The sequence below is a fragment of the Hyperolius riggenbachi genome, chromosome 4 (genome assembly GCF_040937935.1).
Source record: "Hyperolius riggenbachi isolate aHypRig1 chromosome 4, aHypRig1.pri, whole genome shotgun sequence".
NCBI classification, from domain to species: Eukaryota; Metazoa; Chordata; class Amphibia; order Anura; family Hyperoliidae; genus Hyperolius; species Hyperolius riggenbachi.
Window position 1 is genome coordinate 410,890,738 of NC_090649.1, and position 26,171 is coordinate 410,916,908.

The 26,171-nt window shown below is 45.2% G+C and overlaps 1 protein-coding gene across 9 annotated transcripts in view; it reads left to right on the forward strand.

Moving 5' to 3' along the window:
- EHBP1 (EH domain binding protein 1) overlaps positions 1-26,171 on the forward strand; it is a 558,994-nt gene that overhangs the window by 85,373 nt on the left and 447,450 nt on the right. For all 9 annotated transcript variants that reach the window (XM_068232339.1, XM_068232340.1, XM_068232344.1 and 6 more), the window contains one exon: positions 17,667-17,724. In XM_068232339.1, coding sequence (XP_068088440.1) covers positions 17,667-17,724 — 58 coding nt within the window. The remainder of the gene's footprint in view (positions 1-17,666; positions 17,725-26,171) is intronic.

The window sequence follows — 26,171 nt, forward strand, 5'->3', positions numbered from 1 at the left end:
GTAGTGTGCAGACTGAGAGGGTAGTACTGTGTAGATTAAGTGGTGAACATAGACGTCTGAACAGAAAGGACTGTAGTGGGTAACATGAAATATTGCATGAACAATGTGTAGGGGTGTATGAAGAGAGATGTGTACAGAAAGGACAGGAGTGGGTAACATGAGGTTTGTCCACTGTTAGGCGGTAATAGTGTATAGAGAGAGTGGCTTGCTGAGAGGACTGTAGTGCGTAACATGAGGTATGGAAGGAGGGCTGTACAGATAGGACAGTACTGGTTAGAACTATGTAGAGGAAGTTGTGTACAGAGTGAGAGGGTAGTACTATGTAGAAGAAACTGTGTATAGAATGAAAAAAGAAGAACCGAGAGCCCAATATGGTGTAGTATGTACAGGCAAAGGGTAATTAGAACGAGTATAAGTAGAATACTCACAAACCAGGGTTACCTCCAGGCAACCACTGTATAGGCAGGTGAGGAGATTGTCCTGTCCTCACTCAGGATTAAGAAGTCGCTCTCTGTAGATATGAAGAAAGATGGGGTATCCCCCTCCACCAAGGGTGGATATTAGACGTAATATATTCGAGAACAGAGGCGGCCAAAAGGATAAAAACACTGTTTAAATTTTTTTTTTTTTAAAGTTTTAAAATTTGCTTAGGAGGCAGTGGTGGACTTACCTCCTGCAAACAGGCACAACAAGCTGTGTATTCAAAAAAGGTAATATTTATTTGGTACACTCCAAGGGTAGATCGCAATGCGTTTCGCAGGTCAAGCCCGCTTCATCAGGCAAATACAGGAAGGAGCACACAACAGCAATATGTCCAGGTAGAACCTGAGGCGCCAGGTTCTACCCGGACATATTGCTGTTGTGTGCTCCTTCCTGTATTTGCCTGATGAAGCGGGCTTGACCTGCGAAACGCATTGCGATCTACCCTTGGAGTGTACCAAATAAATATTACCTTTTTTGAATACACAGCTTGTTGTGCCTGCTTGCAGGAGGTAAGTCCACCACTGCCTCCTAAGCAAATTTTAAAACTTTTAAACTTTTAAACAGTGTTTTTATCCTTTTGGCGCCTCTGTTCTCGAATATATTATGTGTATAGAATTAAAGGGTTAGTACTATGTAGAGAAAGTTGTATACAGAGTGAGGGGGTGGTACTATGTAGTGTGAGAGGCTAATGCTATATGTACAGGACTTTGTGTACAGAATGAGGGGGTAGTACTATGTAGAGGAAGTTGTATACATAAGGGGTAGTATTATGTAGAGGAAGTTGTATACAGAGTGAGGGGGTAGTACTATGTAGAGGAAGTTGTATATAGAGTGAGTGGTGTAGTACTATGTAAGTAGGGGGGGTAATGCTATGTAGTGGACGTTGTATACAGAGTGAGGGGGTAGTACTATGTAGAGGAAACTGTATAGAATGAGAGGGAAAGTACTATGTAGAGTGAGGGGGTAGTACTATGTAGAGGAAGTTGTATACAGAGTGAGGGGGTAGGACTATGTAGAGGAAGTTTGTGTACAGAATGCAGGGGTAGTACTATGTTGAGGAAGTTGTATACAGAGTGAGGGGGGTAGTACTGTGTAGCGTGTGGGGGTAATGCTAGTGTAGAGGACGTGTAGAGTGAGAGGGTGGTACTATGTAGAGGAAATTTTGTACAAAGTGAGGGGTTAGTACTATGTAGAAGAAGTTGCGTAGAGAGTACGGTGGTAGTACTATGTAGAGGAATGTGTGTACAGCGTGCAGGGGTAGTACTATGTACAGGAAGTTATGTACAGAGGGTTGTTGTGCGTAGTAGTGTGCAGTGGGAGGTCATGGTTAGGACTACAGACAAATGACGTACCAATTACATTACGGTATGTTGAGAATACAGTATTACAGTGAGCAGTTATGGCTGCCAAGATTAAGAACTAGTATAATCTGGATGGTTTTCATAACCATTTAACTGCCAGTGGTTTTATTGCTTTTTCTGATGAGAGCAAGTTTCAGTATTTACAGATTCAGTAAACCTAGCCCTGTCTTATTAGGATGTAAATAACCCACATATAAACGAATGGCCACAGAAGAAGCTAGGTGTCACCCTGCGAAGTGGCATAAGACCGTGCACCCACTGACGCCCACTATCCTCTCCCCTGCACTCAAAACTTCTTCCAGATGGGATATGTACACTAGGTTTGCATATTATGTGCACTGAATGTGTCTTTGCAGTGCACTTATCCTGGAAGCAGACATATTGTTAACAGGATGTTAACAATATGTCTGCTTCCAGGAAAGCAGGAAGTAGACACACTGCAGATTTATTGCAGGATTTGTATCAGCTGTAACAAAGAAATGTTTTTCTTTAAGGCTAGGTTCACAGCGCTAAGTTGTGTTGCAGAAAAGTTCTGCATGCCAACTTACTGCCCATACAATTCTATGGGCCTGTTCACAGTAATAGATCGCATTATTCTAACAGCTACATGCAAGCTTTGCATGAAAGTCTGTGTTCAGTCTCAATTGCAGTTCACACACCTTTTATGGCGTGCGTTATGCAAATGACCACTATGAATCTAGTTTCAGGGCTGGAACCCACTAGAGAGCTTTTTTGAGGATTTAGGTAGCGCTAAACTGTCCCTAAGCGCTCTGCCAATGTAAATGTAATAAATTCCACAGTATCGGTTGCGATTAGCAAAATCGCAATCGCAGGACATGCAGCATTTTGGGAGTGTTTGCGCTTCAATGTTGAGTATTGAAGCGCTGGCAAATTGCTCATGAATTGCTACACAGCGATTTGAGTGCAATTTTAAATTACTGCAAACTGTAAATAAAAATTATAATCGAAAGGACCAATCAGAGTTAAAATTGCAAATCGCTGCACAATCGCTGGGAAAAAGCTTTCACTTTTTAAAATTGCTCCCAAAAGCGCCGGAAAACGCTCATGAAAGCAGAAAGGAAGTTCTGAGTTCAGGTGTGCTTTAAATGGCAAAAATATGTATGTTGTCCAGGAAAAAGCTTTTTTTTTTGGTTTTGTAAGTTTACGAAGAAAATAAATAGGTTATTGATTAACTTGGAATGTCAGATCTAATGCATTATGTGTGTATAAAAAAGAAATAAGGCATCTATTGATAGCCAACTAAATGTTGAGTGTTTTGGCTTGGCATACAGTCTTTATTTTACGTAAAATTGATGTCCCTTTCTGTAGCTACAAGTTTCAGCATGAACATGGTAGTTAAAGTGGACCCAAACTCTTGAGGTGCGTACACACATGCGACTATAGTCGTTTGTAACGATCGTTCCCCGATCTTTACCAACGACGATCGTTACAAAAAACGAACCACCCACTATTAAGGCAAACGACGAACGAGCCAAATCGCTACAAAAGAAAGTTCTGTCTCGGCGGATTTTAACCAACGACGATCGTTTGCAAAAGTAGTACATCGTTGGAAACGATCGTTCGTACTAGGCTTGACATGCGCATTTCACTATTTCTCCATGGAACTTCTCATTTTTATGCGCAGGCGCAATAGTTGCTTTCTGTGATGTAACGTTCGTTCTAACGATCAGATCGTTACACACATTTTAAAACTACCTTTACTTAGGTCGTTCTTTCATCAATTAAAAGTTCGTTCGTCGTTCTTAACGAACGATCGTTGTCGCATGTGTGTACGTAGCATTGCACAGCACGCAATGAAAAGCCTTTATTCTGTGTTTCCGGTAGTTGTAGAAATCTGAGTTTAGTTCCAGGTTTAGACTTGGCAGGTGTATACTGCTACCCACGTGACCCTATGCTCTGTCCCCAATTATTTTGTTAACATCTCATTGACCATCTCTACTGGGGATGGAAGGAATGTAGCCTTTAGGCCCTGTTCACAGTGGCCAGTTACATTGCAGAAGTATTCTTCATTTCAGCTCACTGCCCATACAATTCTGTGGGGCTGTTCACAGTAAACGATTGCATTAAGGGGCCCATACACCTAACGATTTTCCCGCCGATATACAGCAGATTCGATCACTGGGATCGAATCTGCTGTGAAATCGTTGCGCAAACGCTGACAGAACAATCGATTTCCGGCCAAAATCAATCGTTCCCGTCGATCCGTCCATGCGGAAGATTTCGGTTGATCGCCGGCGGGTCAGGAGTGCGTCGAATGCCCGACGACCGATGCTAGCTGCAATACATTACCTGCTCCGCCGGCGCGTGTCTCTGCTCTCTCCGCGGTCACTTCTCCTGTCCCGACAGGAAGTTTAAACAGTAGAGCGCCCTCTACTGTTTAAACTTCGCCGGCTGGAAATTCAGGGAAGCTGAATTTCTGGCACGGAGGAGAAGACAGCGGAGACCAGGGGACACGCGCCGGCCGGAGCAGGTAATGTATGCGGGAGGGGGAGGGGGGGGGGTGATGGCAGCTTCACAGATTGTGATCGGTTTCAGGCTGAAATCGATTCACAATCTGTTTGCAGTAAAGGCAGCCATACGATCCCTCTCTGATCAGACTCGATCAGAGAGGGATCTATCTGTTCTGTTGGTTGATCTGATGGCAAATCGACCAGTGTATGGCTACCTTTATTCTAACTCGCTGCATGTACGCTTTGTATGTCTATGGCCAGTCTGCATTGCAGTTCACACTCATAACGCATGAGTTGGGCAACGCACTACTGTGACCCCAGCCTGAAGGTTTCCTCCTGTGTTATTGAAGTTTTCCTTTTAACTGCAGTAACGAAATCTGGTGGCACAATTCAGAAAAATTGTAACTAGTGGTAGCACAAAATGCTTTGCAATGTATGGCTCACTGCCTTGCAGCATCATAATCCTCTACCCTATGGAGTAAAAGTTCAGGATGGCGTATTGGAATAAGCTTGTTAGTCAGGAGATACAGCGTGCAATGTATGTGTCACTCAGGCATGTGGCGTGTGTGAGCTACCCAGAAGTCCTTTACTAGTGGATGGTGATCTACACAATGGGCACCCCTGCTCTAAATACTCCTCGTCCCAACTCTATTGTAGTTCCCACAGTGACCTGCAGTGGTATGTTCTGATTGCCATCACCTTACCCTTTCCATAGAGCAGAATGAGCTGTCTGGCAGAGACCTACCCGGTGTGTTTTCTGCACTGTGCTTTTTTTAGGGGGGTGTTTTTGTATGCGTCTGTGAGCCTCTTGCTTTTTTCATGCGTTTTTGGTGCATTTGCTGTTTTATTATTTTTCCTAATCAGTGGAGTAAAATACAGTGTCCCTTTTTTTTTTTTTTCCATTCTTAAAGATTTTTCTGCATTTCTGAACATGCGGTAAAACGTTTGGAAAATGTATAAAGTGCAGTATTTCAGCGGTAAGCATGCAGTAAATAAATAATAGTAGTCATTAATTGTCTTCCATAGGCATCCTTGCCTTGAGGCTGTTTTGTGCATTTTTGAAAACTATGCAGCAAGTTGTCTGTTTTCAAAAACGCACACTGTAAAATATACATATACGTTTTTACATGCGGCCCATAGACTTTTATTAGCGGTAAACACGGCCGCGGTTCTGCCTAGTGTGTTCCTAGCCTGAGACTACATTTTACGCCAAGTGCGTATGTAGCTTTCATCCTGTATTCATGATTATTTCATGACCACACTGGTGTTCTGTTATCTGAGGATCTCTGTATGCACCACACATCATGGGATAGTGCCTGTGAGGAGTGCATTGACCCCGTCATGTGATGATCCCTGTGCTTGTAGCACACTGATCTATTGCTCTGTTACATGATGATCCCGCTGTGACTAGAGCATTGATCTATTTCCCTGTTACGAGCTCATGGCTCTAATTGCTTTCAGTTGGGCCAAGATGTTGTGACAAAGCATATCCCACTGAATGATGCACGCACTTCTGAAATACAGCTTGCGCATCAGAATTTTTTTTTTTTTAATTTTGTCACATCCTTCAATAAAAGCAGTGTATTATTATTATTTATTGTATTTATAAGTGCCAACATATTATGCAGTGCTGGACAATAAATAGGGATACATACAATGTAAACAAGGGGTGACAGAGTGATAGAAAACAGTTATACAACTTGGCACAACATGCAAAAGGTATAAGATGCATGATTCTACAGCACATGCACACATGTCCCCGCAGAGCCATAAAACTTGTCCCTCCAGCGCTTTTCTGATTAACATTGATTTTGGCCCGTGGCCACGCTCCCGGCTCCGCACCCTCCCCACCCGTCCTTTTCTTGCCGTCCCTTGATGACGCTTGCGCTGCCCTCCCTCCTGTACTAGTGATAGAGCGTGGCTACGCTCTGTCACTCCCTTTCTCCACCCCTGGATGCATCTGGAGGATGGGCTCTCTTTCTCCTTGTCCGCCGCTCCTTTACGTCCTGGAGTCGGCGGGCCGTCCTGCACTGCATTCCGCTCCCCTTATCCTCTTCGCCGCCGGGCATGCAGCATAGGAATCGGCTGTGACGGGAATACAGCAGAGCGGCTCCGTTTATAATAGGCGCGTATACAGGAAGTTCTTCCTGTATACGCAACGTTATCTGGGGAGCCGCTCTTCTGTCTTAGCGTCACTGCTGATGCCTGTGTTGCATGCCGCGCCGCCAGGCATGCAGCGAAGAGGATCGGGGGAGTGGACTTCAATGCAGGATGGGCCGCCGACTCCAGGACATAAAGGAGTGTCGGCTGGGAAAGGAGGGGGAGGCTAAGGCTGGCTACCTACTGGGGGCATTTACCTAGCTAACCTATACTGGGAGCATTTACCTAGCTAACCTATAATGGGCACCTACCTAGCTAACCTACACTGGGGGCATTTACCTAGCTAACCTATACTGGTCACCTACCTAGCTAACCTACACTGGGGGCATTTACCTAGCTAACCTATCAACTGGACAAACATTCTCGTCCAGTTGGGCTGCGCTCACTCGCTTGAGCCGCGCGCGCTCCAGCGGGCACTCCCGTGCGCGCTCCCGCTGCCGGCCGTTAGCCCAGTGATCAATGAAAGGGATTATAGATCCTTTTCATTGATCGAAGCCCCCCCCCGCAGTAAAGCAGACAGTGTCTCATCAGACGCTGCGGTTTTTCTGAGTTCAAAAAGTTCCCAGTGTTCATTCTTCTTCCTGGGAGCGAGATTGATCGCTCCCAGGACTTTTTGACTGAAATAGTAAAACTATACCCACATCCACTTTTTATTAAATACATTTTTAACATTTAAAATTAGCTGTTTACCTCCCACATCAAAAAATACACAAATAATTTTTATTTTTTTTATAAAAAAAAACAAACAAACAAAAAAAACCATACATTTTTGTCCAAATTTATTGTGCTACATGTCTTTGATAAACAAAAAAAACATTCAGTGTATTTTTATTGGGTTGAGTAAAAGTTATAGCGTTTACAAACTATGGTGCAAAAAGTGAATTTTCCCATTTTTGAAGCATCTCTTACTTTTCTGAGCACCTGTCATGTTTCATGAGGGGCTAGAATTCCAGGATAGTATAAATACCCCCCAAATGACCCCATTTTGGAAAGAAGACATCCCAAAGTATTCACTGAGAGGCATGGTGAGTTCATAGAAGATTTTATTTTTTGTCACAAGTTAGCGGAAAATGACACTTTGAGACAAAAAAAAAAAAAGTTTCCATTTCTGCTAACTTGTGACAAAAAAAAAAATGAAATCTGCCGCGGACTCACCATGCCCCTCTCTGAATACCTTGAAGTGTCTACTTTCCAAAATGGGGTCATTTGTGGGGTGTGTTTACTGTCCTGGCATTTTGGGGTGTGCTAAATTGTAAGCACCCCTGTAAAGCCTAAAGGCGCTCATTGGACTTTGGGCCACTTAGCGCAGTTAGGCTGCAAAAAAGGGCCACACGTGGTATTTCCGTACTCAGGAGAAGTAGTATAATGTGTTTTGGGGTGTATTTTTACACATACCCATGCTGGGTGGGAGAAATATTTCTGTAAATGACAATGTTTTGATTTTTTTTTTTACACACAATTTGTTTATTTGCAGAGAGATCACAGGTCATTTAGAGGCATTTGCTTTCCAGACTACTCCTCACGGTTTAGGGCCCCTAAAATGCCAGGGCAGTATAGGAGCCCCACAAGTGACCTCATTTTAGAAAGAAGACACCCCAAGGTATTCCGTTAGGTGTATGGTGAGTTTATTTTTTGTCACAAGTTAGTGGAAAATGACACTTTGTGAAAAAAACAATAAAAATCAATTTCCGCTAACTTTTGACAAAAAATAAAATCTTCTATGAACTCGTCATACACCTAACGGAATACCTTGGGGTGTCTTTTTTTTTTTTCTAAAATTGGGTCACTTGTGGGGTTCCTATACTGCCCTGGCATTTTAGGGGCCCAAAACCGTGAGGAGTAGTCTGGAAACCAAATGCCTCAAAATGACTGTTCAGGGGTATAAGCATCTGCAAATTTTGATGACAGGTGGTCTATGAGGGGGCGAATTTTGTGGAACCGGTCATAAGCAGGGTGGCCTCTTAGATGACATGTTGTATTGGGCCTGATCTGATGGATAGGCGTGCTAGGGGGGTGACAGGAGGTGATTGATGGGTGTCTCAGGTGGTTAGAGGGGAAAATAGATGCAATCAATGCACTGGGGAGGTGATCGGAAGGGGGTCTGAGGGGGATCTGAGGGTTTGGCCGAGTGATCAGGAGCCCACACGGGGCAAATTGGGGCCTGATCTGATGGGTAGGTGTGCTAGGGGGTGACAGGAGGTGATTGATGGGTGTCTCAAGGTGTGATTAGAGGGGGAAATAGATGCAAGCAATGCACTGGCGAGGTGATCAGGGCTGGGGTCTGAGGGCGTTCTGAGGGTGTGGGCGGGTGGTTGGGTGCCCTAGGGGCAGATAGGGGTCTGATCTGATGGGTAGCAGTGACAGGGGGTGATTGATGGGTAGGTAGTGGGTGTTTAGAGGAGAGAACAGATGTAAACAATGCACTTGGGAGGTGATCTGACGGGGGGTCTGCAGGCGATCTGATGGTGTGGGTGATCAGATTGCCCGCAAGGGGCAGGTTAGGGGCTGATTGATGGGTGGCAGTCACAGGGGGTGATTGATGGGTGATTGACAGGTGATCAGTGGGTTATTACAGGGAAGAACAGATGTAAATAATGCACTGGCGAATTGATAAGGCGGGGTCTGAGGGCAATCTGAGCGTGTGGGCGGGTGATTGGGTGCCCGCAAGGGGCAGATTAGGGTCTGATCTGATGGGTAACAGTGACAGGGGGTGATTGATGGGTAATTAGTGGGTGTTTGGAGGAGAGAACAGATGTAAACAATGCACTTGGGAGGTGATCTGACGCCGGGTCTGCGGGCGATCTGATGGTGTGGGTGATCAGATTGCCCGCAAGGGGCAGGTTAGGCACTGATTGATGGGTGGCAGTGACAGGGGGTGATTAACGGGTGATTGACAGGTGATCAGTGGGTTATTACAGGGGGGATAGATGCATACAGTACATTGGGGGGGGGGTCTGGGGAGAATCTGTGGGGTGGGGGGGTAATCAGGAGCCCACAGGGGGCAGTTTAGGGCATAAAAAAATAGCATTGACAGTGACAGGGAGTGATTGATGGGTGATTAGGGGGGTGATTGGGTGCAAACAGTGGTCTGGAGGGGGGGGTCTGAGGGTTGCTGTGGGCGATGAGGGGGCGGCAGATCAGTGTGTTTGGGTGCAGACTAGGGTGGCTGCAGCCTGCCCTGGTGGTCCCTCGGACACTGGGACCACCAGGGCAGGAGGCAGCCTGTATAATACGCGTATTATACGCTTTGCACGCGGCGTTCGTGGGATTAACAACCCGCCGGCGCTTCCGAACGGCCGGCGGGTGGTTGTCACGGGTGGGCGGAGCCAGTTGCCGAGGGAAACGTGCGTCATCAGTGACGGGATCACTCCCCGCACATGCCGAAAGGACGCAACGCCGATGGGCGTATTGCGGTCCTTTCGGCGTCCACTTTGCCGCCGCCCATCGGCTGTGGGCTGTTGGCAAGTGGTTAATTATGGTAGCATGTATTAATTTCAAACTGTAATGGCCAAAAACTGAGAAATATTTTTTTTTTCCATTTTTCTTAATATTCCTGTTAAAATAGATTTAGAATAAATTAATTCTTAGCAAAATGTATCACCCAAAGAAAGTGTAATTGGTAGAGGAAAAAACAAGCTATAGACCAATTCATTGTGATGAGTAGTGATAAAGTTATTGGCAAATGAATGGGAGGTGAAAGTTGCTCAGATGCAAAAAAAAAACAACCCTTCGGGCTTAAGTGGCTATACTGAGCACCTACCTAGCTAACCTATACTGAGGGCATTTACCTACCTAACATATACTGGGTGCACCTATGCCTTGCTACCTATACTGGGGGCACCTATACCTGGCTACCTACCTACCTATACTAAGGGGTGGGTTTTTTTCCACCGCGGCTATAGCATGCAGGGGCAAATTGTCAGGTAATGTACGATCATTCTAAATGAGGGGAGGGGGGGGTTGGGTTTAAATATGACTGTTGACCCTCAACCTGGTCTAAGTTTTTTTTTTTTCATTTCGGCCCTCTGTCTATTTGAGTTTGACACCCCTGTTCTACAGAGATCCACTAACTCAAGTCTGAGTTAGTTGATGGGAAGGGTGTCATAGCTGGGTTTGCAAGACCAAGAAGGCCACACTAAGGGGGAGAGGGAGAACCTGCCAAATGCTTATAATTTAAAGGGTGGGGCAGGGACACATAAGGTAGGGCTGTAGAAAAGGATGAAAAGCTGAGTTAAAGTGTGGTAGATGGGTGGGTGAGGGGTAGGCCATTTTAAAGAAATTTGTTTTGAAGGTGTTGAAGGGGCGAGTTGGGGTGGGGTGAGAGGTAGTGTGGGCAGGGGGTTAGTTGGGGAGGGAGTTGCATAGGATGGGGGCAGCTCTTGAGAAGTCCCAGAGGAGTAGCTAGGGTTTTCATTATCCGGGGACCAAGACTGTTTTTGCATTTAGATAGCCAGACATACCCCCTCCCCCCCCAAAGATAGTGATATGTGCCCTCCTCCCCCCCCCCCCATTTAGATAGCCAGATGTGCCCCAATACCCCATTTAGATAGCCAGGTTTGCCTCCCTCTAGATAGCCAGATGTGCCCCTGCTTTTTCTACTGCTGCTAATGCTTCTGCACTCCTCTGCAGAGGGAGGGAGAGAAGCAGGGGGGGGACTTTGGGCAACCAACAAACTGCTTTCCATGCACGTGGGGGTGCGGCGGCTGTGCTGAGCCCCCTTACAATGCTGTGCCTGGGGACATGTCCCCCCTTGCCCACCCATAGCTATGCCGCTGAGAAGTCTTGCAGGCGTGTGCTATGTGTTGGATAAATAGCACTGTTAATGCTAAAGGTGCTTATTAACGGTGCAATATTTTCCTCAGATGCAATGTTTCGATCAGATTTGCAGGATTGAATGTAACCGAAAGTAACTATTGATTTTTTTTCCCATAAACTGTTTGATTTCACATATGATTTCATGAATTGTGGTCGTTCGTATGTGCTCAATTGCAGGTAATCGAAGTATCACAATTTATTTTTTTTAACAAATCAGTGGCTGCAGTTTTTTACACACACATAACAATAAATGCAAACCGTCTTATTTAGCGCCCCACCTGCTGACTCTTCATGGTCCTCAGTGGTAAGCAGTGCATGTCCCTGAAGAAAGGGTTAGCTCAGGTTTGACAAATAAGCAGATTTTAGGCAGCAACAGAAGGCTGTGGTCACAAGAGGCCTAAAGATCAGCTGCCAATTTACCAGGGCTGTGAAGTTGGTACAGAAATCTTTTGACTCCAAATCCGACTCCTCAGTTTATAAAAACTCAGACTCCGGGTAACCGAAATGGCTCCGACTCCTCGAATCAGACTCTTTAGGCTAATTTCACACCAGGACGTTGCGTTAGAGGGGGCGTTAAGGTCGCATATTGTCCCCCTAACGGAACGCCTGGTGGTGCTGGATCTGGACGTCAGAGTGAGCCGCGTTGTGCAGCTCACTCTGGCGTCAGTGATGCGCACTCTTGTGCGCATGCGGCATCACGTGGTCCCGCCGGCCAATCGCCGCACAGAGCGGCTGCTCCAGGAAGTAAACACTGCACGTCATAACGTGCAGTGAATATTAATTAGCCATGTGCCTGGCCGCTCTCCGCTCCTCCCCCACATTACTGAGCATGTGCAAGCAGTCTAACGCGGCTCAGCCGCGTCCAAAGTACTGCATGCAGTACGTTGTCTTGTGACGCAGCGTTACAATGTAACGCAACGTCCGCACTGTGAACAGCCCCATTGATTTTTCATTACTGTGCGGTGGGCTGCGTTACAGGCTGCTCTAACGTGCGCCTGTAACGTCCCACTGTGAAACCAGCCTTAGTCTAAAGGCTCATGCACACATCAGACTATAGTCTTTGGAAAATGAAAGATTACAGACCAATCTTACCACCCTTAACCTTCCTGGCGGTAAGCCCGAGCTGAGCTCGGGGTAAGCCGCCGGAAGGCACCGCTCAGGCCCCGCTGGGCCGATTTGCATAATTTTTTTTTTTTGCTGCACGCAGCTAGCACTTTGCTAGCTGCGTGCAGTGCCCGATCGCCGCCGCTACCCGCCGATCCGCCGCTATCCGTCGCGGCGCAGCCGCCCCCCCCCCCCCAGACCCCGTGCGCTGCCTGGCCAATCAGTGCCAGGCAGCTCTATGGGGTGGATCGGAATCCCCTTTGACGTCACGACGTCGATGACGTCGGTGACGTCATCCCGCCCCGTCGCCATGGCGACGGGGGAAGCCCTCCGGGAGATCCCGTTCTTTGAACAGGATCTCCGGATCTCCGATCGCCGGCGGCGATCGGAGGGGCTGGGGGGATGCCGCTGAGCAGCGGCTATCATGTAGCGAGACTTTGTCTCGCTACATGAAAAAAAAAAAAAAAAATTTAAAAAAAAAGATTTGCTGCCCCCTGGCGATTTTTTTTGCAAACCGCCAGGAGGGTTAATGTAGTATGAGAGCCATACCTTCACAGTCTTTTCTATGGAGCTGAACTCTCCATCAGAAATAAATCTTTGCAAGATGCTGCACACACAGATGCTGTACAGACACAAACGATCAGTATCTGCAAAAGATCTGTTCCTGCCAAAAATCCATTCCTGCAAATTGCAATGATAGTCTATGAGATCTGCAGATCATCATACACACATGATTTAACCACTTCAGCACCACAGGGTTTTTTGCTTAAAAACCAGAGCAATTTTCACATTTCAGCGCTCCTCCCATTCATTCACCAATAACTTTATTGCTACTCATCAGATGTAAATGATCTATATCTTGTTTTTTTTTGCCACAAATTATGCTTTGTGAGGGTGATATTTGCTTTTAGTAATTATGCTATTATGGCTCAGTGCACACCGAGCGGTTTTTGGAGCGATCCGCCGGCCGCATCCGCCTCTAAAAACGCTTGTCTAATGTATTGCAATGGAATGGTGCACACCGGCGGTTTGCGGTTTTTGCCAAGCCGCAAACGCGCCTCCTGCTGCGCGTTTGCGGTTTTCGGAAGCGTTTCGTCCTCAATGTAAAGTATAGGAAAACGCAAACCGCTCTGAAAAACGCTAGTTCAGAGCGGTTTGCCAGGCATTTTTGTTACAGTAGCTGTTCAGTAACAGCTTTTACTGTAACAATGTGTAATCTGCTACACAAAAACGCACGCAAAACCGCTAGGTATGTTCAGAAAACCTCTCTAAACATACCTAGAATCGCTCTGAAATCAGCTCCCAAAACCGCTAGCGTATTGCGGATCTGCTAGCGGTTTTGGTGTGCACTGGGCCTATCTGTACATTTTAAAGGGAAAAATTAGAAAAAAAAAAAGAAAAAATACACTATTTCTCCATTTCCATCCATTATAGTTTTCAAATAAACAATGTTACCATAGGTAAAACCCACACATTGTATTTGCTAATTTGTCCTGGTTATCTCAACATTTAAATAACGTCCCTAGTACAATGTATGGCGATAATATATTAGTTTCTGGTTTGTGTTTTTTGTTTTCTCATTGTACTCTATCAGTAATTAAAACCCCCATCTTCATGATTAACAGTAATACACTCTCATGGCATACATATTTTAAAAGCTAAGTCCCTAGGGTAACTATGTATTCTCTTTTCAATGCTGTCACTTTTGTTTTTTTTTTACAAGTATTTATTTAGGGGTATAGAGTACATGAAAATAACAGTTTTATTGCTTTTCATTCAGTTTTCCGGTAAAAAAAATCACATGACTTAGCCCTCAGTTGTCAAACAACACAAAATCGATTCTCTCACTTGTCACGGTTAAAATGATACCCTATATACATAATCAGATAGCTTATTGGGCATACAGCACACTGTTTACCACAAGTACGCCTATCTACTCCCCTGAGCTTCAAGTAAAGTTTTGTGGGGAGTAGATAAGCGTAGCAAGGGAGGTGAAGTGGTTAACTGACATTCATCTGCAGATCAAGCAATCATCCGCAGATCTGAAAATCCATCCTGGTGCATCTGATCTGCAGATGAATGTCAGTTAAATCATGTGTGTATGATGATCTGCAGATCTCATAGACTATCATTGCAATTTGCAGGAATGGATCTTTGGCAGGAACAGATCTTTTGCAGATACTGATCTTTTGTGTCTGTACAGCATCTGTGTGTGCAGCATTTTGCAAAGATTTTTATCTGATGAAGTTCAGCTCCATAGAATAGACTGTGAAGGTATGGCTCTCATACTACATGAAGGGTGGTAAGATTGGTCTGTGATCTTTCATTTTCCAAAGACTATGGTCTGATGTGTGTTTTATACTTACCAGGGCTGTGGATTTTGTGCAAAATCATCCGACTCCTCCAGTTTGTGAAATCACCGACTCCGACTCCAAGTCCGACTTCGGGTACCCAAAATTGCTCAGACTCCGACTGAATGCAATTTACTGTACCGAGAAATTAAACATGTCCCTGATTTAGCATCATTTGTTCTTATACAGGAGTGCCGTGGCCATAATCCTATCCAGGTGGCTGTTAATCTCCCTGTTGTAACATTCTAACTTCATACTGTATTTTGATCATTGCTTGTTGCCTTATAAGAGGAATGTTCTAAGCGTCACTGCACTGTGCTGCTGATCAGTGAATGGGGTCACAGTGAATGGGGTCAGCACTGAGTTTTTGTCCAAAATGCGTGCAGAAATGTGATATCGCAATGCACTACCACTCAGTTGAGCGCTCCCAGCAGCATGCACGCGATCAAGGACTCTTATCACCAGGCAGAGCCTGCACAGTAAGCAGTGACCCTCCTGACTAGAAAGTAAGTTCAGGGGGTCGGTACAGAGTAACTGGGGGGACGGAGGAGAACAGGGAGTGGTGGGCATGAAGAGCGCCCACTACACATGCCTGCTCCTCTCATTTTTTTTAAATCTATATTTGTGTTGCGGTATCCTTTAAAGGCACAGCATGTGCAAATTGCATCTTATTGCCAGAATATGCAGGGCCTAAACTAACTGTGCTGCTATGCCCTGCAGGAGTCGGCCCACACAAAATAGTGTGCATCTCTACAGATGGCACATGAGTAGGCTTCCTTATGGCCCTAAGAGGGGTGCAGCCACCTGGGGGGAATGCCCACGATTGTCCCCAAAGGAAAGATTCCCTACCTTATCTGGAATTTCATCCAATCGGAAAAGTATGCAAACTGCATGACTTGGGCTTCAGCTTTGCTCTGGGCCCGCTCCTCTTTATTGCTGATGCGTATGTGGCTACAGTATAACGAACTTCTAACCAATTAAAAATGTTGAGTAATGTATGGCTAGCTGGTGGCCACTAATGATACAAATCAGGAGTGATCGTTTATGAACGATTATTTGTATGAAAAATCGGAAATGATCATTTGGAACCAATAACAAATCAGATCGCTTTCATTTATCTGATTGGATTGGTTAGGAGATTTGTCTGTTAGAGGTCCCAAACGGTCATTTACGATCATTCATACGAATAAGCGATCGCTTGCCGAATTGTATCATTAGTGGCCACCTTAAATAGTATTTCTTGTAAAGTTTATCTCTGGAACAGAAAATCTCTTGTCATGCAGTGAAGGTCATTATCTGATTTTATTATCATATGTTCAGAGTATATTGACAGGTTTGTTTCCTGCTTACTTTAAGTACCGCAGTATTCATTATAGATGAGGCTGCGCTCACTGCTTCCGATACTGCTTCACAGCTGGTAGTAGTATGCATCTGCTGCATTGTCTATTAGAGCAGTCATCTTTTTAGTACATATAGTGTTTTGCATGCGTTTGGTGATGCAGTGCAGCCAGCATGAAGTTGCAGTGATGTTTTGATGTTTCAGAGCCTAGATGAAGTGGTCAACAAACAGTGAGACATTCAAAGCCAGAACAGTATTATTATTATTATTTATAAGGCCCTGACATCATCTGCAGCACTGTACAGATTATATGGTCTTGTCACCTAACTATCCCTTAGAGCAGGGGTCCCCAAACATTTTGAGTTGGGGGCCGGGTCAACATACTTCAGACTGCTGGGGGGCCGGAGTATACATAAAATGATGGAGAAGTCTTTGTTCACCAGACAGTGAAGCATACCCAGGTGACAACTTGCAGTCCAATTGGACAGCAGTGTCACCTGATGTGGAATTTGATTGGAATCTTAACGAATTACTGCTTTCTGGCTTCATTCTATATGTGGACCACCAATATTTAAAGATGTAGCTGACCCCATCTATAATACATTTTGTGTGTGGGGGCCGGTAAAAAAGCCTCAGGGGGCCACATTCGGCCCGCGGGCCTTAGTTTGAGGACCACTGCCTTAGAGGTTAACAATCGAATCCCCTACTACAGCCATATCTCTAGTGCAGTGTATGTACCGTAGTTTAGGGACCATTTTAGGAGAAAGCCAATTAACGTATCTGTACGTTTTTGGGATGTGGGAGGAAACTGGAGTGCCCATAGGAAACCCACACAGACACGGGGAGAACATACAAACTCCTTGCAGATAGTGCCTGGGCTGGGATCGAACCTGGTGCTACAAGGCGAGAACGTAAACCACTACGCCACCTGCTGCCCGTATAAGTGTGACCGCTTATATCAGAACTCTCTACTGTCCTTCTTTTCGGAGGGACACTCCCTCTTTGGTAGCCAAATCCCTCGTTCTTTATTTGTCCCTCTTTCAAGACTGATGTACAGATTTGTGTTTTATATACTGTATGTATTTTTCTACTGAGAAATGTGTTTAACTGACTCTAAACTTTATTCCCATCAATTCAATGTATATATTTCTTATTTTCACATGTTAAAATGGAACAAAACTGATGATAGAAAGGACCAATGTGGTTTGAATCATAAAACTAGATCTTTTGATTTCAATTTTTTTGTGATATGCGTGGTGGGGGTGTGGTTAGAGGTGTGGCAGGGGCGTGTCTTAGTGTCCATCTTTCTTGTCTTAAAAAGTTGGAAGGTATGGCGTATACTGTACATGCTGGGCTTTGCATGACAGTATTTTAAAAGGGGATAAAAAAGAAATGCAGATATATTGCATAATTTATGATGGCGCTTGTGACCTTTTTTGCTTGAGTGCACTAAACACAAATTGAATGTCCAGTTTCAGCAATTTGAGGAAAAAAGAGAAGATAACCCTGATTGTTGAGAAATCCTCAGATGTTAATAAACGCACAGCAAAATGACAATGCATCTTATTTATGTTTCCTGCAGGCAGCCAGATAAACTAGTTGTGGTATGGACTAGAAGGAGCCGGAGAAAATCGTCAAAGGTAAGAAATCAAGTTTTTAAAGAGTAACTACAGCTTAGTGTGCCAGAGATCATACACTGGCCCTTATTTATACTTACCTGGGGCTTCCTCCAGCCCCATGCGCACGGAACGCTCCCACTCTGCCGCCTGCGTAAAAGTGCATAGAGGGTGCACTTCTTCTGCGCAGACTGGCTGAAGTTACGGGAGCCGGTACTGAAGAGGGAAAAGACTAAGGACGGCAGTGTGGGAGCGATCCGTGCGCATGGGGCTGGAGGAAGCCCCAGGTATGTATACAACTTTTATATTTTATCAGCTCTGGTTTCCTTTAAAGAGAACCCCAGGTGGGGATCTTAGAGTTAAATCTATACACAGAGGCTGGGTCTGGCTATAGTGCCCAGCCTCTGTTGCTAGTTGAATCCCCGTAAGTCCCCCCTGTGCTCCGTTCTAGCCCATAAATGACAGCCGCGCTGTCGGGCTCTGTTTACCTTTCTAGTGCCACTCACGCTGCTCCCCCCCCCCCCCCGCCTCCTGCAGAGCGCCGGTCCCCGCACCGCGTCCCTTCCCTCAAATCAGCGGCGAGGGAAGGGGTGTGGGCGGGGATAGGCGCTCTGCAGGAGGCGGGGGAGCGCCGTGAGTGGCACTAGAATGGTAAACAGAGCCCGCTGCGACACGCTCAGTGCCGACAGCGCGGCTGTAATTTATGGGGGGAGAGCGGAGCGCAGGGGGGGATTTAGGGAAGATTCAACTAGCAACAGAGGCTGGGCACTATAGCCAGACCCAGCCTCTGTGTATAGATTTAACTCTAATGCTACGTACACACATGCGACAACGATCGTTCGTTGTCAACGACGAACGATCTTTTAATTGACGAAAGAACGACCGAAGTAAAGTTAGTTGTAAAAAGTGTGTAACGATCACATCGTTAGAACGAACGTTACACCACGTAAAAGCACTTAATGCGCCTGCGCATAAAATTGTAAAGTTCCTTGGAGAAAAAGTGAAATGCGCATGTCCAGCCTGGTACGAATGATCGTTTCCAACAATGTACCACTTTTGCTAACGATCGTCGGTGGTAAAAATCCGCCAAGACAGAACTTTGTTTTGTAGAGATTTGCCTCGTTAGTCGTTTGCCTTAATAGTCGTTGGTTCGTTTTTTGTAACGATCGTCGTTGGTAAAGATCGGGGAACGGTCGTTACAAACGACTATAGTCGCATGTGTGTATGCACCTTAAGATCCCCACCTCGGGTTCTCTTTAAGACCTGCAAATAACTGACTAAGGGCCTTTTTCCACTAGCCTGCGATTTGCGATTTGCTTCTGATCGCAAATCGCAAGGTACATTAAACTAATGGAAACTGCAGCAGCAATTTCCATTAGTGCGATCCGATTGCGATGCGATTTTGGTCAAATCGCAATCGTAGTTCTGCCGCGTTTTGTATGTGATTGAGCTGTACTATAATGAGTATAGTAGCTCAATCACAATCGCAATCGCATGGTGGAAATTGAAACGCGATTGCGATCGCGATCGGAATTGCGATCGCGATCGGAATCGCGATCGCATTTCATAGTGGAAAAGAGCCCCAACTAATCTCCTGCAGTTGGAAGAGGTTCGTAGAAATGTAGCTCTATGGTGACCCCTTCTGGTTGCTGTAGTTATTGCAAAGCAAACTCTAGTGTAATTGAGACTTTTGAGGTTTGTCCACTCTCTGCTTTAATGAATTTTAAAGCCGCCAATAGCTGATGTGGAATGGATATGCAGTTTGTGTCCATGCTGTCCTTTGGACTTTCACACATGACTGTTGTGTTCCCCCCCTGTAAAGTCCTGCGGCACTCATATTTCCGGATAGCAGATTGCATTGCCAATATTTAATGTCACTCTGAAGTTGTCTTCATTACAGAGTGCCTGATGCATGTAGCGCTGGGAACATTGCCATGTGCAGGTGCTGCAGGCAATATGACCGGTGCTAATGCCAACAGAGTACCACACGTGGCACAATTAGCATGACCTGCAGTGCATGAGTGAGCAATGCTACAGTAATGCACCTTGAGTAAGTATCATAACAGGCACTACCATAGCAATACTTGTCACCCATGGATAACGCAGGTTGCGCTAATTGCGAAATGAGTGGTAATACCAGTAAGATTACCCACAGTATGCGCACCAAGCCAATAGTTTTATCACTTCTAATTCGTTATTGGTGAAGGTTAAAGTGTACCTGAGACTCGAATACAGGAATATTTGATACTCGGGGCTTCCTCCAGCCCCATAAGCACCGCTGAGTCCCTCGCCATCCTCCCGAGTGCCTCCATTCTCTGGCTATCGCCAGAGAACCACGCCAGTTTGGCTCTTCTGCGCACGTGTTGGGGGTTGCGACTGCGCAGGCGACCCCAACTGACGTGACTTAGCAAGATTACTGGGAGCGATAGCCAGAGAACGGAAGCACTCAGGAGGACGGCGAGGGACTCAGCGGTGTTTATGGGGCAAGAGGAAGCCCTGAGTATCAAATCTTTCTGTATTTGCGTCTCAGGTACATTTTATCCCTACATTTGGACTGCGATCTGACTGCAGAAAAATTGTTATTTAGAGCCTTAGATTCCTAAATTCACTGTAAGCTCCTTGGTTTATCATACCTAGGGCTTCTTCCAGTCCCCTGTAGTTGTTCTGGTCGCTGTCTTTCCACTCTTGTTCCTTCAGCTGCTGTCCCCTCCAAAAACTGGATGCCTTAGGTGCATCTCGATTGCACTTCCATGGCTGGGCGTTTTCTGTGCTTGTGTAATTTGAAAAACAATTGCAACTGCGTATCCCCTGAACACTCCCAGTGACATGAGTGTGATTGAGGCGCCGCATATGCAGCTCCACACATTTGCCTGCGACTGGCTGAGTCACCCAGATTTGCGGGGCACAGCGGCTGAAGGGAGAAGATAGCAGTGGACCAGGGCGACTACAGGGGGCTGGAGGACGACTTGGTTAGTTAAAATGGGCACCTTACTGTCACTTTCGATCCCCTTTAAACCTTACAGTGAGATTTAAACAGCGAAATAAATAGCACGGCTCAGTAGTAGAGTAGGACTGGTACTTTACATACACATTTCTCATTGTGTCACGTAAGGTTTCTGGTACCCCTTAAAAGATGTGTGTGGCCAACATTACACTATCCAAATCTGTGTTATGGGCTTTGTATAGGTCTAGCAGATCACACTTACCCCAACAGGGACAAAGATAGCAATAACTGATGGTAGTTTTAATACTTTTCTATCCTATCTCATGAATGCTATAACCCTCTTTTGAAAATATTTAAATGGTCTCATAATTGCGTGTTTTATTTTGCTTCATTATTTAGCCCCTTAGAGAATTGGGTATTATCTCGGATTACTTTTATTTTTTATCTCTTTTCATTTTTTATTTCCCAAGTGATAGATTTAGACTCCTTTTATGCCTGAATGAACATTAGTTGTTAAATTCTGCAGCTCCTGATGTTGATATAGTCACAATATTTCACAGTATAGTCATGATGTAAAAATGCCTTTTGTATTCATTTTTTTTTTTTTTTTGTACGTTTGAAAAAAAAAAATCCAGGTTTGGTGTGAAGTGTGAGCTGGTAGAGTCTCTAGATTAGTAGAATACAGCAGGACAAATGGCTGCATTTCAGAAATGTCCTGCTGGAGCCACGAGGTGCCAAAGGGCTACCTTCCTTCTCTTGTAAACATATACTGCTTAATATAGTGCAGCGATCTGCAAAGTTGGCTCTCCAGCTTTTAAGGAACTACAAGTCCCACAATGCATTGAAGGAGTCTGACAGCCACAGTCATGATTCATAAAGGCAAATGCATTGTGGGACTTGTAGTTCCTTAAAGGAGTTATCAGGGAAATTTTGTCAAAATGAGGTTTACTAACCTGAGGCTTTCTCCTGCCCCTTGCAGCCGACTGTCGCACGCCGACCTCTCCACCGCAGTCCCGGTCTCCCAGCACGGTGCAGAGGCCGACCACGGGGGGGGGGGGGGGGGGGGGGGGCACAGAACTACTGCGCCTGCACAGGGTGCCGTGGACAATGATTGACAGTGGCAGCTCGCGCAGGCGCAGTAAGGCCGTCCCCTCGGTTGACCTCTGCACCGTGCTGGGAGACTGGGACAGCGGCGGGGAGCAGAGCGGTCGGCGTGGGACAGTCTGCTGCAAGGGGCTGGAGAAAGCCCAGGTGAGAACCTCATTTTAACAAATTTCCCTGATAACTCCTTTAACAGCTGGAGAGCCAAATTTGCAGATCACGGATATAGTGGATGGCTGTCATTTTCTTTTATCTATTGCTGCACTTTTCTTATTGAAAAAAATGTTTTAGGGCCCATTTCCACTAGCGCGAAAACCAGGCCGAATTCAGCAGAGTTTCCCCGCAGGCAAATCGCTCAGAGAAACTCTGCCCTAGGAAATAATGGCGCCGGCGGCCGAATCGCTTGCCCTAGCAATTCGGCCAGCATTGCCCTCAGTTTTCGCGTGGGAGGCAGCGAATCCCACAGACCCCGAAGTGCCGCCACGCGTGGTGACTAGTGGAAACGGGCCCTTAGTCCTAAACCCAGAGTAGATGTTGCACCTGCACCAGGGCATCCTGACCTCAGGGTCCCACATAAGGCCCTCCTCCAGTTATTAGCTCTATATTGATGCAAAAGTAGTAATGGCCGCCTATATATGTGTTTTAAATGATGCTAATCCTTGATAGATCATTCATTTCCTTCAGTTTATACTTCTCACACACAGTGGCTGTCCTTTGGTGGTCTGTATCATGTGATGGTGTTATACATGCAGGGGAGAAAGCCAAGTATAGTTTACACTGGGGCCTATAGCACTGTAGCTACTCTACTGCCTGAGCCTGAAAATTAACTAAAGATGTTTTTCAAATTTCAATAAATTCAAACTGCAGACAAATGCGTTTTGCCAAAATATCAATGTCACCTTAAAGCACACCTTTTTCCAGAGTGAGAGATCTGAATTATGAGCTCAAACTGTGGATTCATTTGACAGTGCAGAGACTGATGATTTATAAATGAAAGACAGAGAGACTGAACCATCACAGAAATGGACACTTGCCTGTGGCGTAGGCACATAAGCTGTTGGGGAATGAAATTACTCAGCTGGATCAGTGGAAATTGTCAGCAGGCTGAAGGCATTTTGTGCATCTTCCCAGTTAACCACCATAGAATTGACTATCCTCACTAGGAAATGGTTGAGAGTTGAAGCAGGTTTATGTAAATGTTGAATGCAAATGTAAGCAGCTTGAAAATGGGCCAATCGAATCCCACCTCGATTTCATGCGATTGGTCCATTTTAAAGCTGTATAAAATTGAATACAAAACTTGCCAAATTCTGTATCCATTCAGAATTATTTGCATCTTAAAGGGATACTCTAGGGGGGGTCGGAGGAAAATGAGTTGAACTTACCTGAGGCTTCTAATGGTCCCCCACAGACAACCTGTGCCCGCGCAGCCACTCACCGATGCTCTGGCCCCGCCTCTGGTTCACTTCTGGAATTTCAGACTTTAAAGTCTGAAAATCACTGCGCCTGCGTTGCCATGTTCTCGCTCCCGCTGATGTCACCAGGAGCATACTGCGCAGTCGCAGACCATACTGGGCCTCAGCAGTACGCTCCTGGTGACATCAGCGGGAGCGAGGACACGGCAACACAGGCGCAGTGAATTTCAGACTTTAAAGTCTGAAATTCCAGAAGTGAACCAGAGGCGGGGCTGGAGCATCGGTGAGCGGCTGCGTGGGCACAGAATGTCTGCGGGGGACCATTAGAAGCCCCGGGTAAGTTCAGCTCATTTTCCCCCGACCCCCCTACAGTATCCCTTTAACCATCCACAATCCCCACATCCAATTACCAACAGTAGTGGTTGAGGCTGGGAGCACTCTAGCCAGTGTGGAAATCCATGCGTTTTCTGTATTGGATGGTTATACTTTTATATGCATTTTGTAAGAATCTATACGTTGGTTGTTATTGGCAACATCACTAAACCTTCGTTCGCCACCATATCACAGGAAGTGTGATAACTTGACTCTCATCACAGCATACAGCATAGGAGATAGGACTTCGTAGACTTCGTCAAAGTTCAAGAGTTTATTTGTAACACAAATATACAGGTATGTTCAGTAGCAATATCTAACCTCGGCAAAAAAAAACAGTCTGTAGAATCTTATGCGTTCCTTGCATACTTGATCTATCTCTAATAGCTAGATCAGGCCTCTCTTAGTTGCATCTATGCTAGGCATATACAGGATACAGATCATGTAGAATGGAAGTAGGAAAATGAGTGAATAAAGTCCTCAGTTGAAGTAGCCCCCTCGGGAGCCCCCATTGGCTCTTATACTGATATCTAAAGAGTTAAATGTGACATCATCTGAGCAGGGATGGATCAAATAAACACATCGCCTGCTATTGGCTGATAAGGACCTGTGATATCATGACAAGCACAGTCTTTACTGGAAAGCACAGTCTTTACTGGAAAATTCAATTTTCCAATGACCTGCCCCTTTCTTCTGAGGAGACCATTGTTTAATGTACTTGTGAGAATATTTTCATAACAATGGCTCATGTTTGTTGTTCGTCGCCAGCTGGTCTGGCCTCTGCACTGGATATCTCTGATACAGCCTTGGGAGTTCCAGTACAATGTTCTACTGAAAATCAGAACTGTCTTTATTTATCTGTAAGAGAAATTCTCCTTAAAGGGCGATTCTGCACATCCAGTCTTTTAACTAAACTCAGTTAAAGTAACCGAGGCCTACGAATTCAAGCATATAATACTTAAATTCTAACACGTTTTGTATTTCGCAGTTGCATTTCGCGGTTTTCATGTGTTTTTGGTGTTTGCATTTGCATCTTCTCAATATGTTCCCTTTGTCAATGGAGTACAATAGAGTATTTTGTATAAAAACAAAAAAAAAACCGCAGTGCTCTGCGTCTCCATTGAAATACATAATGTGCTTTTTACATGCGTTTTTAAGAATTATGAAGCAATTTGTGTGTGTTTTGAAAAACATACATTGCAAAATGCACATATGCGTTTTTACATGCAGCCCATAGACTTTTATTATTGGCAAAAAATGCTATAGTTTTCCACAACACTAGTGCTTCTGCCTTGTGTGCCACTAGCCTGAAGGTACTATGAAATGGAAGCAAAAGTCATGGACCGCATAGCTATTTTTTACAGCACAATAGATGGGAATGTGTTAACCCGTAGGTGGCGTTTACATAGGGGAAATCTACATATATATGGGTGAGCAGTGCATGGAATAGGTGGGCCTACATAGGAATAGGGCATATCCTGCAGTTGTAGATACCAGTTGCCTGGTTACTTCATTTTACTGGATGTTTCCTTAAGCAGAAATGCACACACTGGTATTGCAAAGAGAACCCTATGCATAGGCATATTATGCTAAAACAATTGAGGCCCCACTTGTACGGTGTGAATTCTTTGCGGAAAACGCAAAAACGAATTTGCATGCGGAAGCGAATTTTACCGCGAATTCGTTTTTGTAAGTATGCGAATTTAACCATGTCAGTGCCTGTGTGCTTTTACATTGATTTTAGACGAAAACGTACGCACATTTGCATGGAAAATTCGCATAGCGAAAACGCATGCAAATTTCTTATTACATTGTATGCAAATCTGATGGCTCTGCTGTGCAGATTTTTCCTGCACAGAAAACCGCTCTTTTCCTGAGAAGTGGAAAGAGGCTAATTAAATTGTAATGGTTGTGCGAATATGCGTGCAGAAAACGCATGCAGATTCGCAATAGTGGAAACTGGCCCTAAGGGTTAGCTTAATGTAGGTGTTTCTGAAAGCTGTGCAGCGATTTCTCAGCGATTGAGTTTAGCGCTTCTATAGCACTGAAACTCGATCGCCGGGAAATTGCCTGAAAATGGTGCAGGCTACACGTTTGCGTTTCACGATTTTGGGCGATTTTCAGCAATTAGTGCAAATCGCCCAAGTAAGAACGGGCCCTCAAAAGCACTAGTGTTTGAGCGTTTTGCTGAAATCGCCGGCAAAACGCTCAAGTGTGAATGGGCCCTCCTATTGTTAAGATACAAAAACCACTTCTGTTACATCATCAGACTGAATACACAAAAGTGCAGATTAAGACTAGTCTAAATCCTGAGTAGAACTGTAAAGCTAATTAGGATTTACAGTCATGTCGTCATTACACATAATCCACCTAGTTCAGATTGACCCTTCACTTTTAGAGCTGGTGCACACCTAGAGCGCTTCTGGACGCTTTTCAAAAGCGCTTGGCTAATGTGTCTGTATGGGATAGATCACACCAGAGCGATGTGATATTTTTTTTTTTCCTTAACGCAAACGCGGGTCCTGCAGCATTTCTGAGGCAATTCAGCCTCAATGTTAAGTATAGTAAAAGTGGAAAATCGCTCTAAAAAAATGCTAGAACAGCGGGATTTTCCAAGCGTTATACTTCCAGCTCTATTG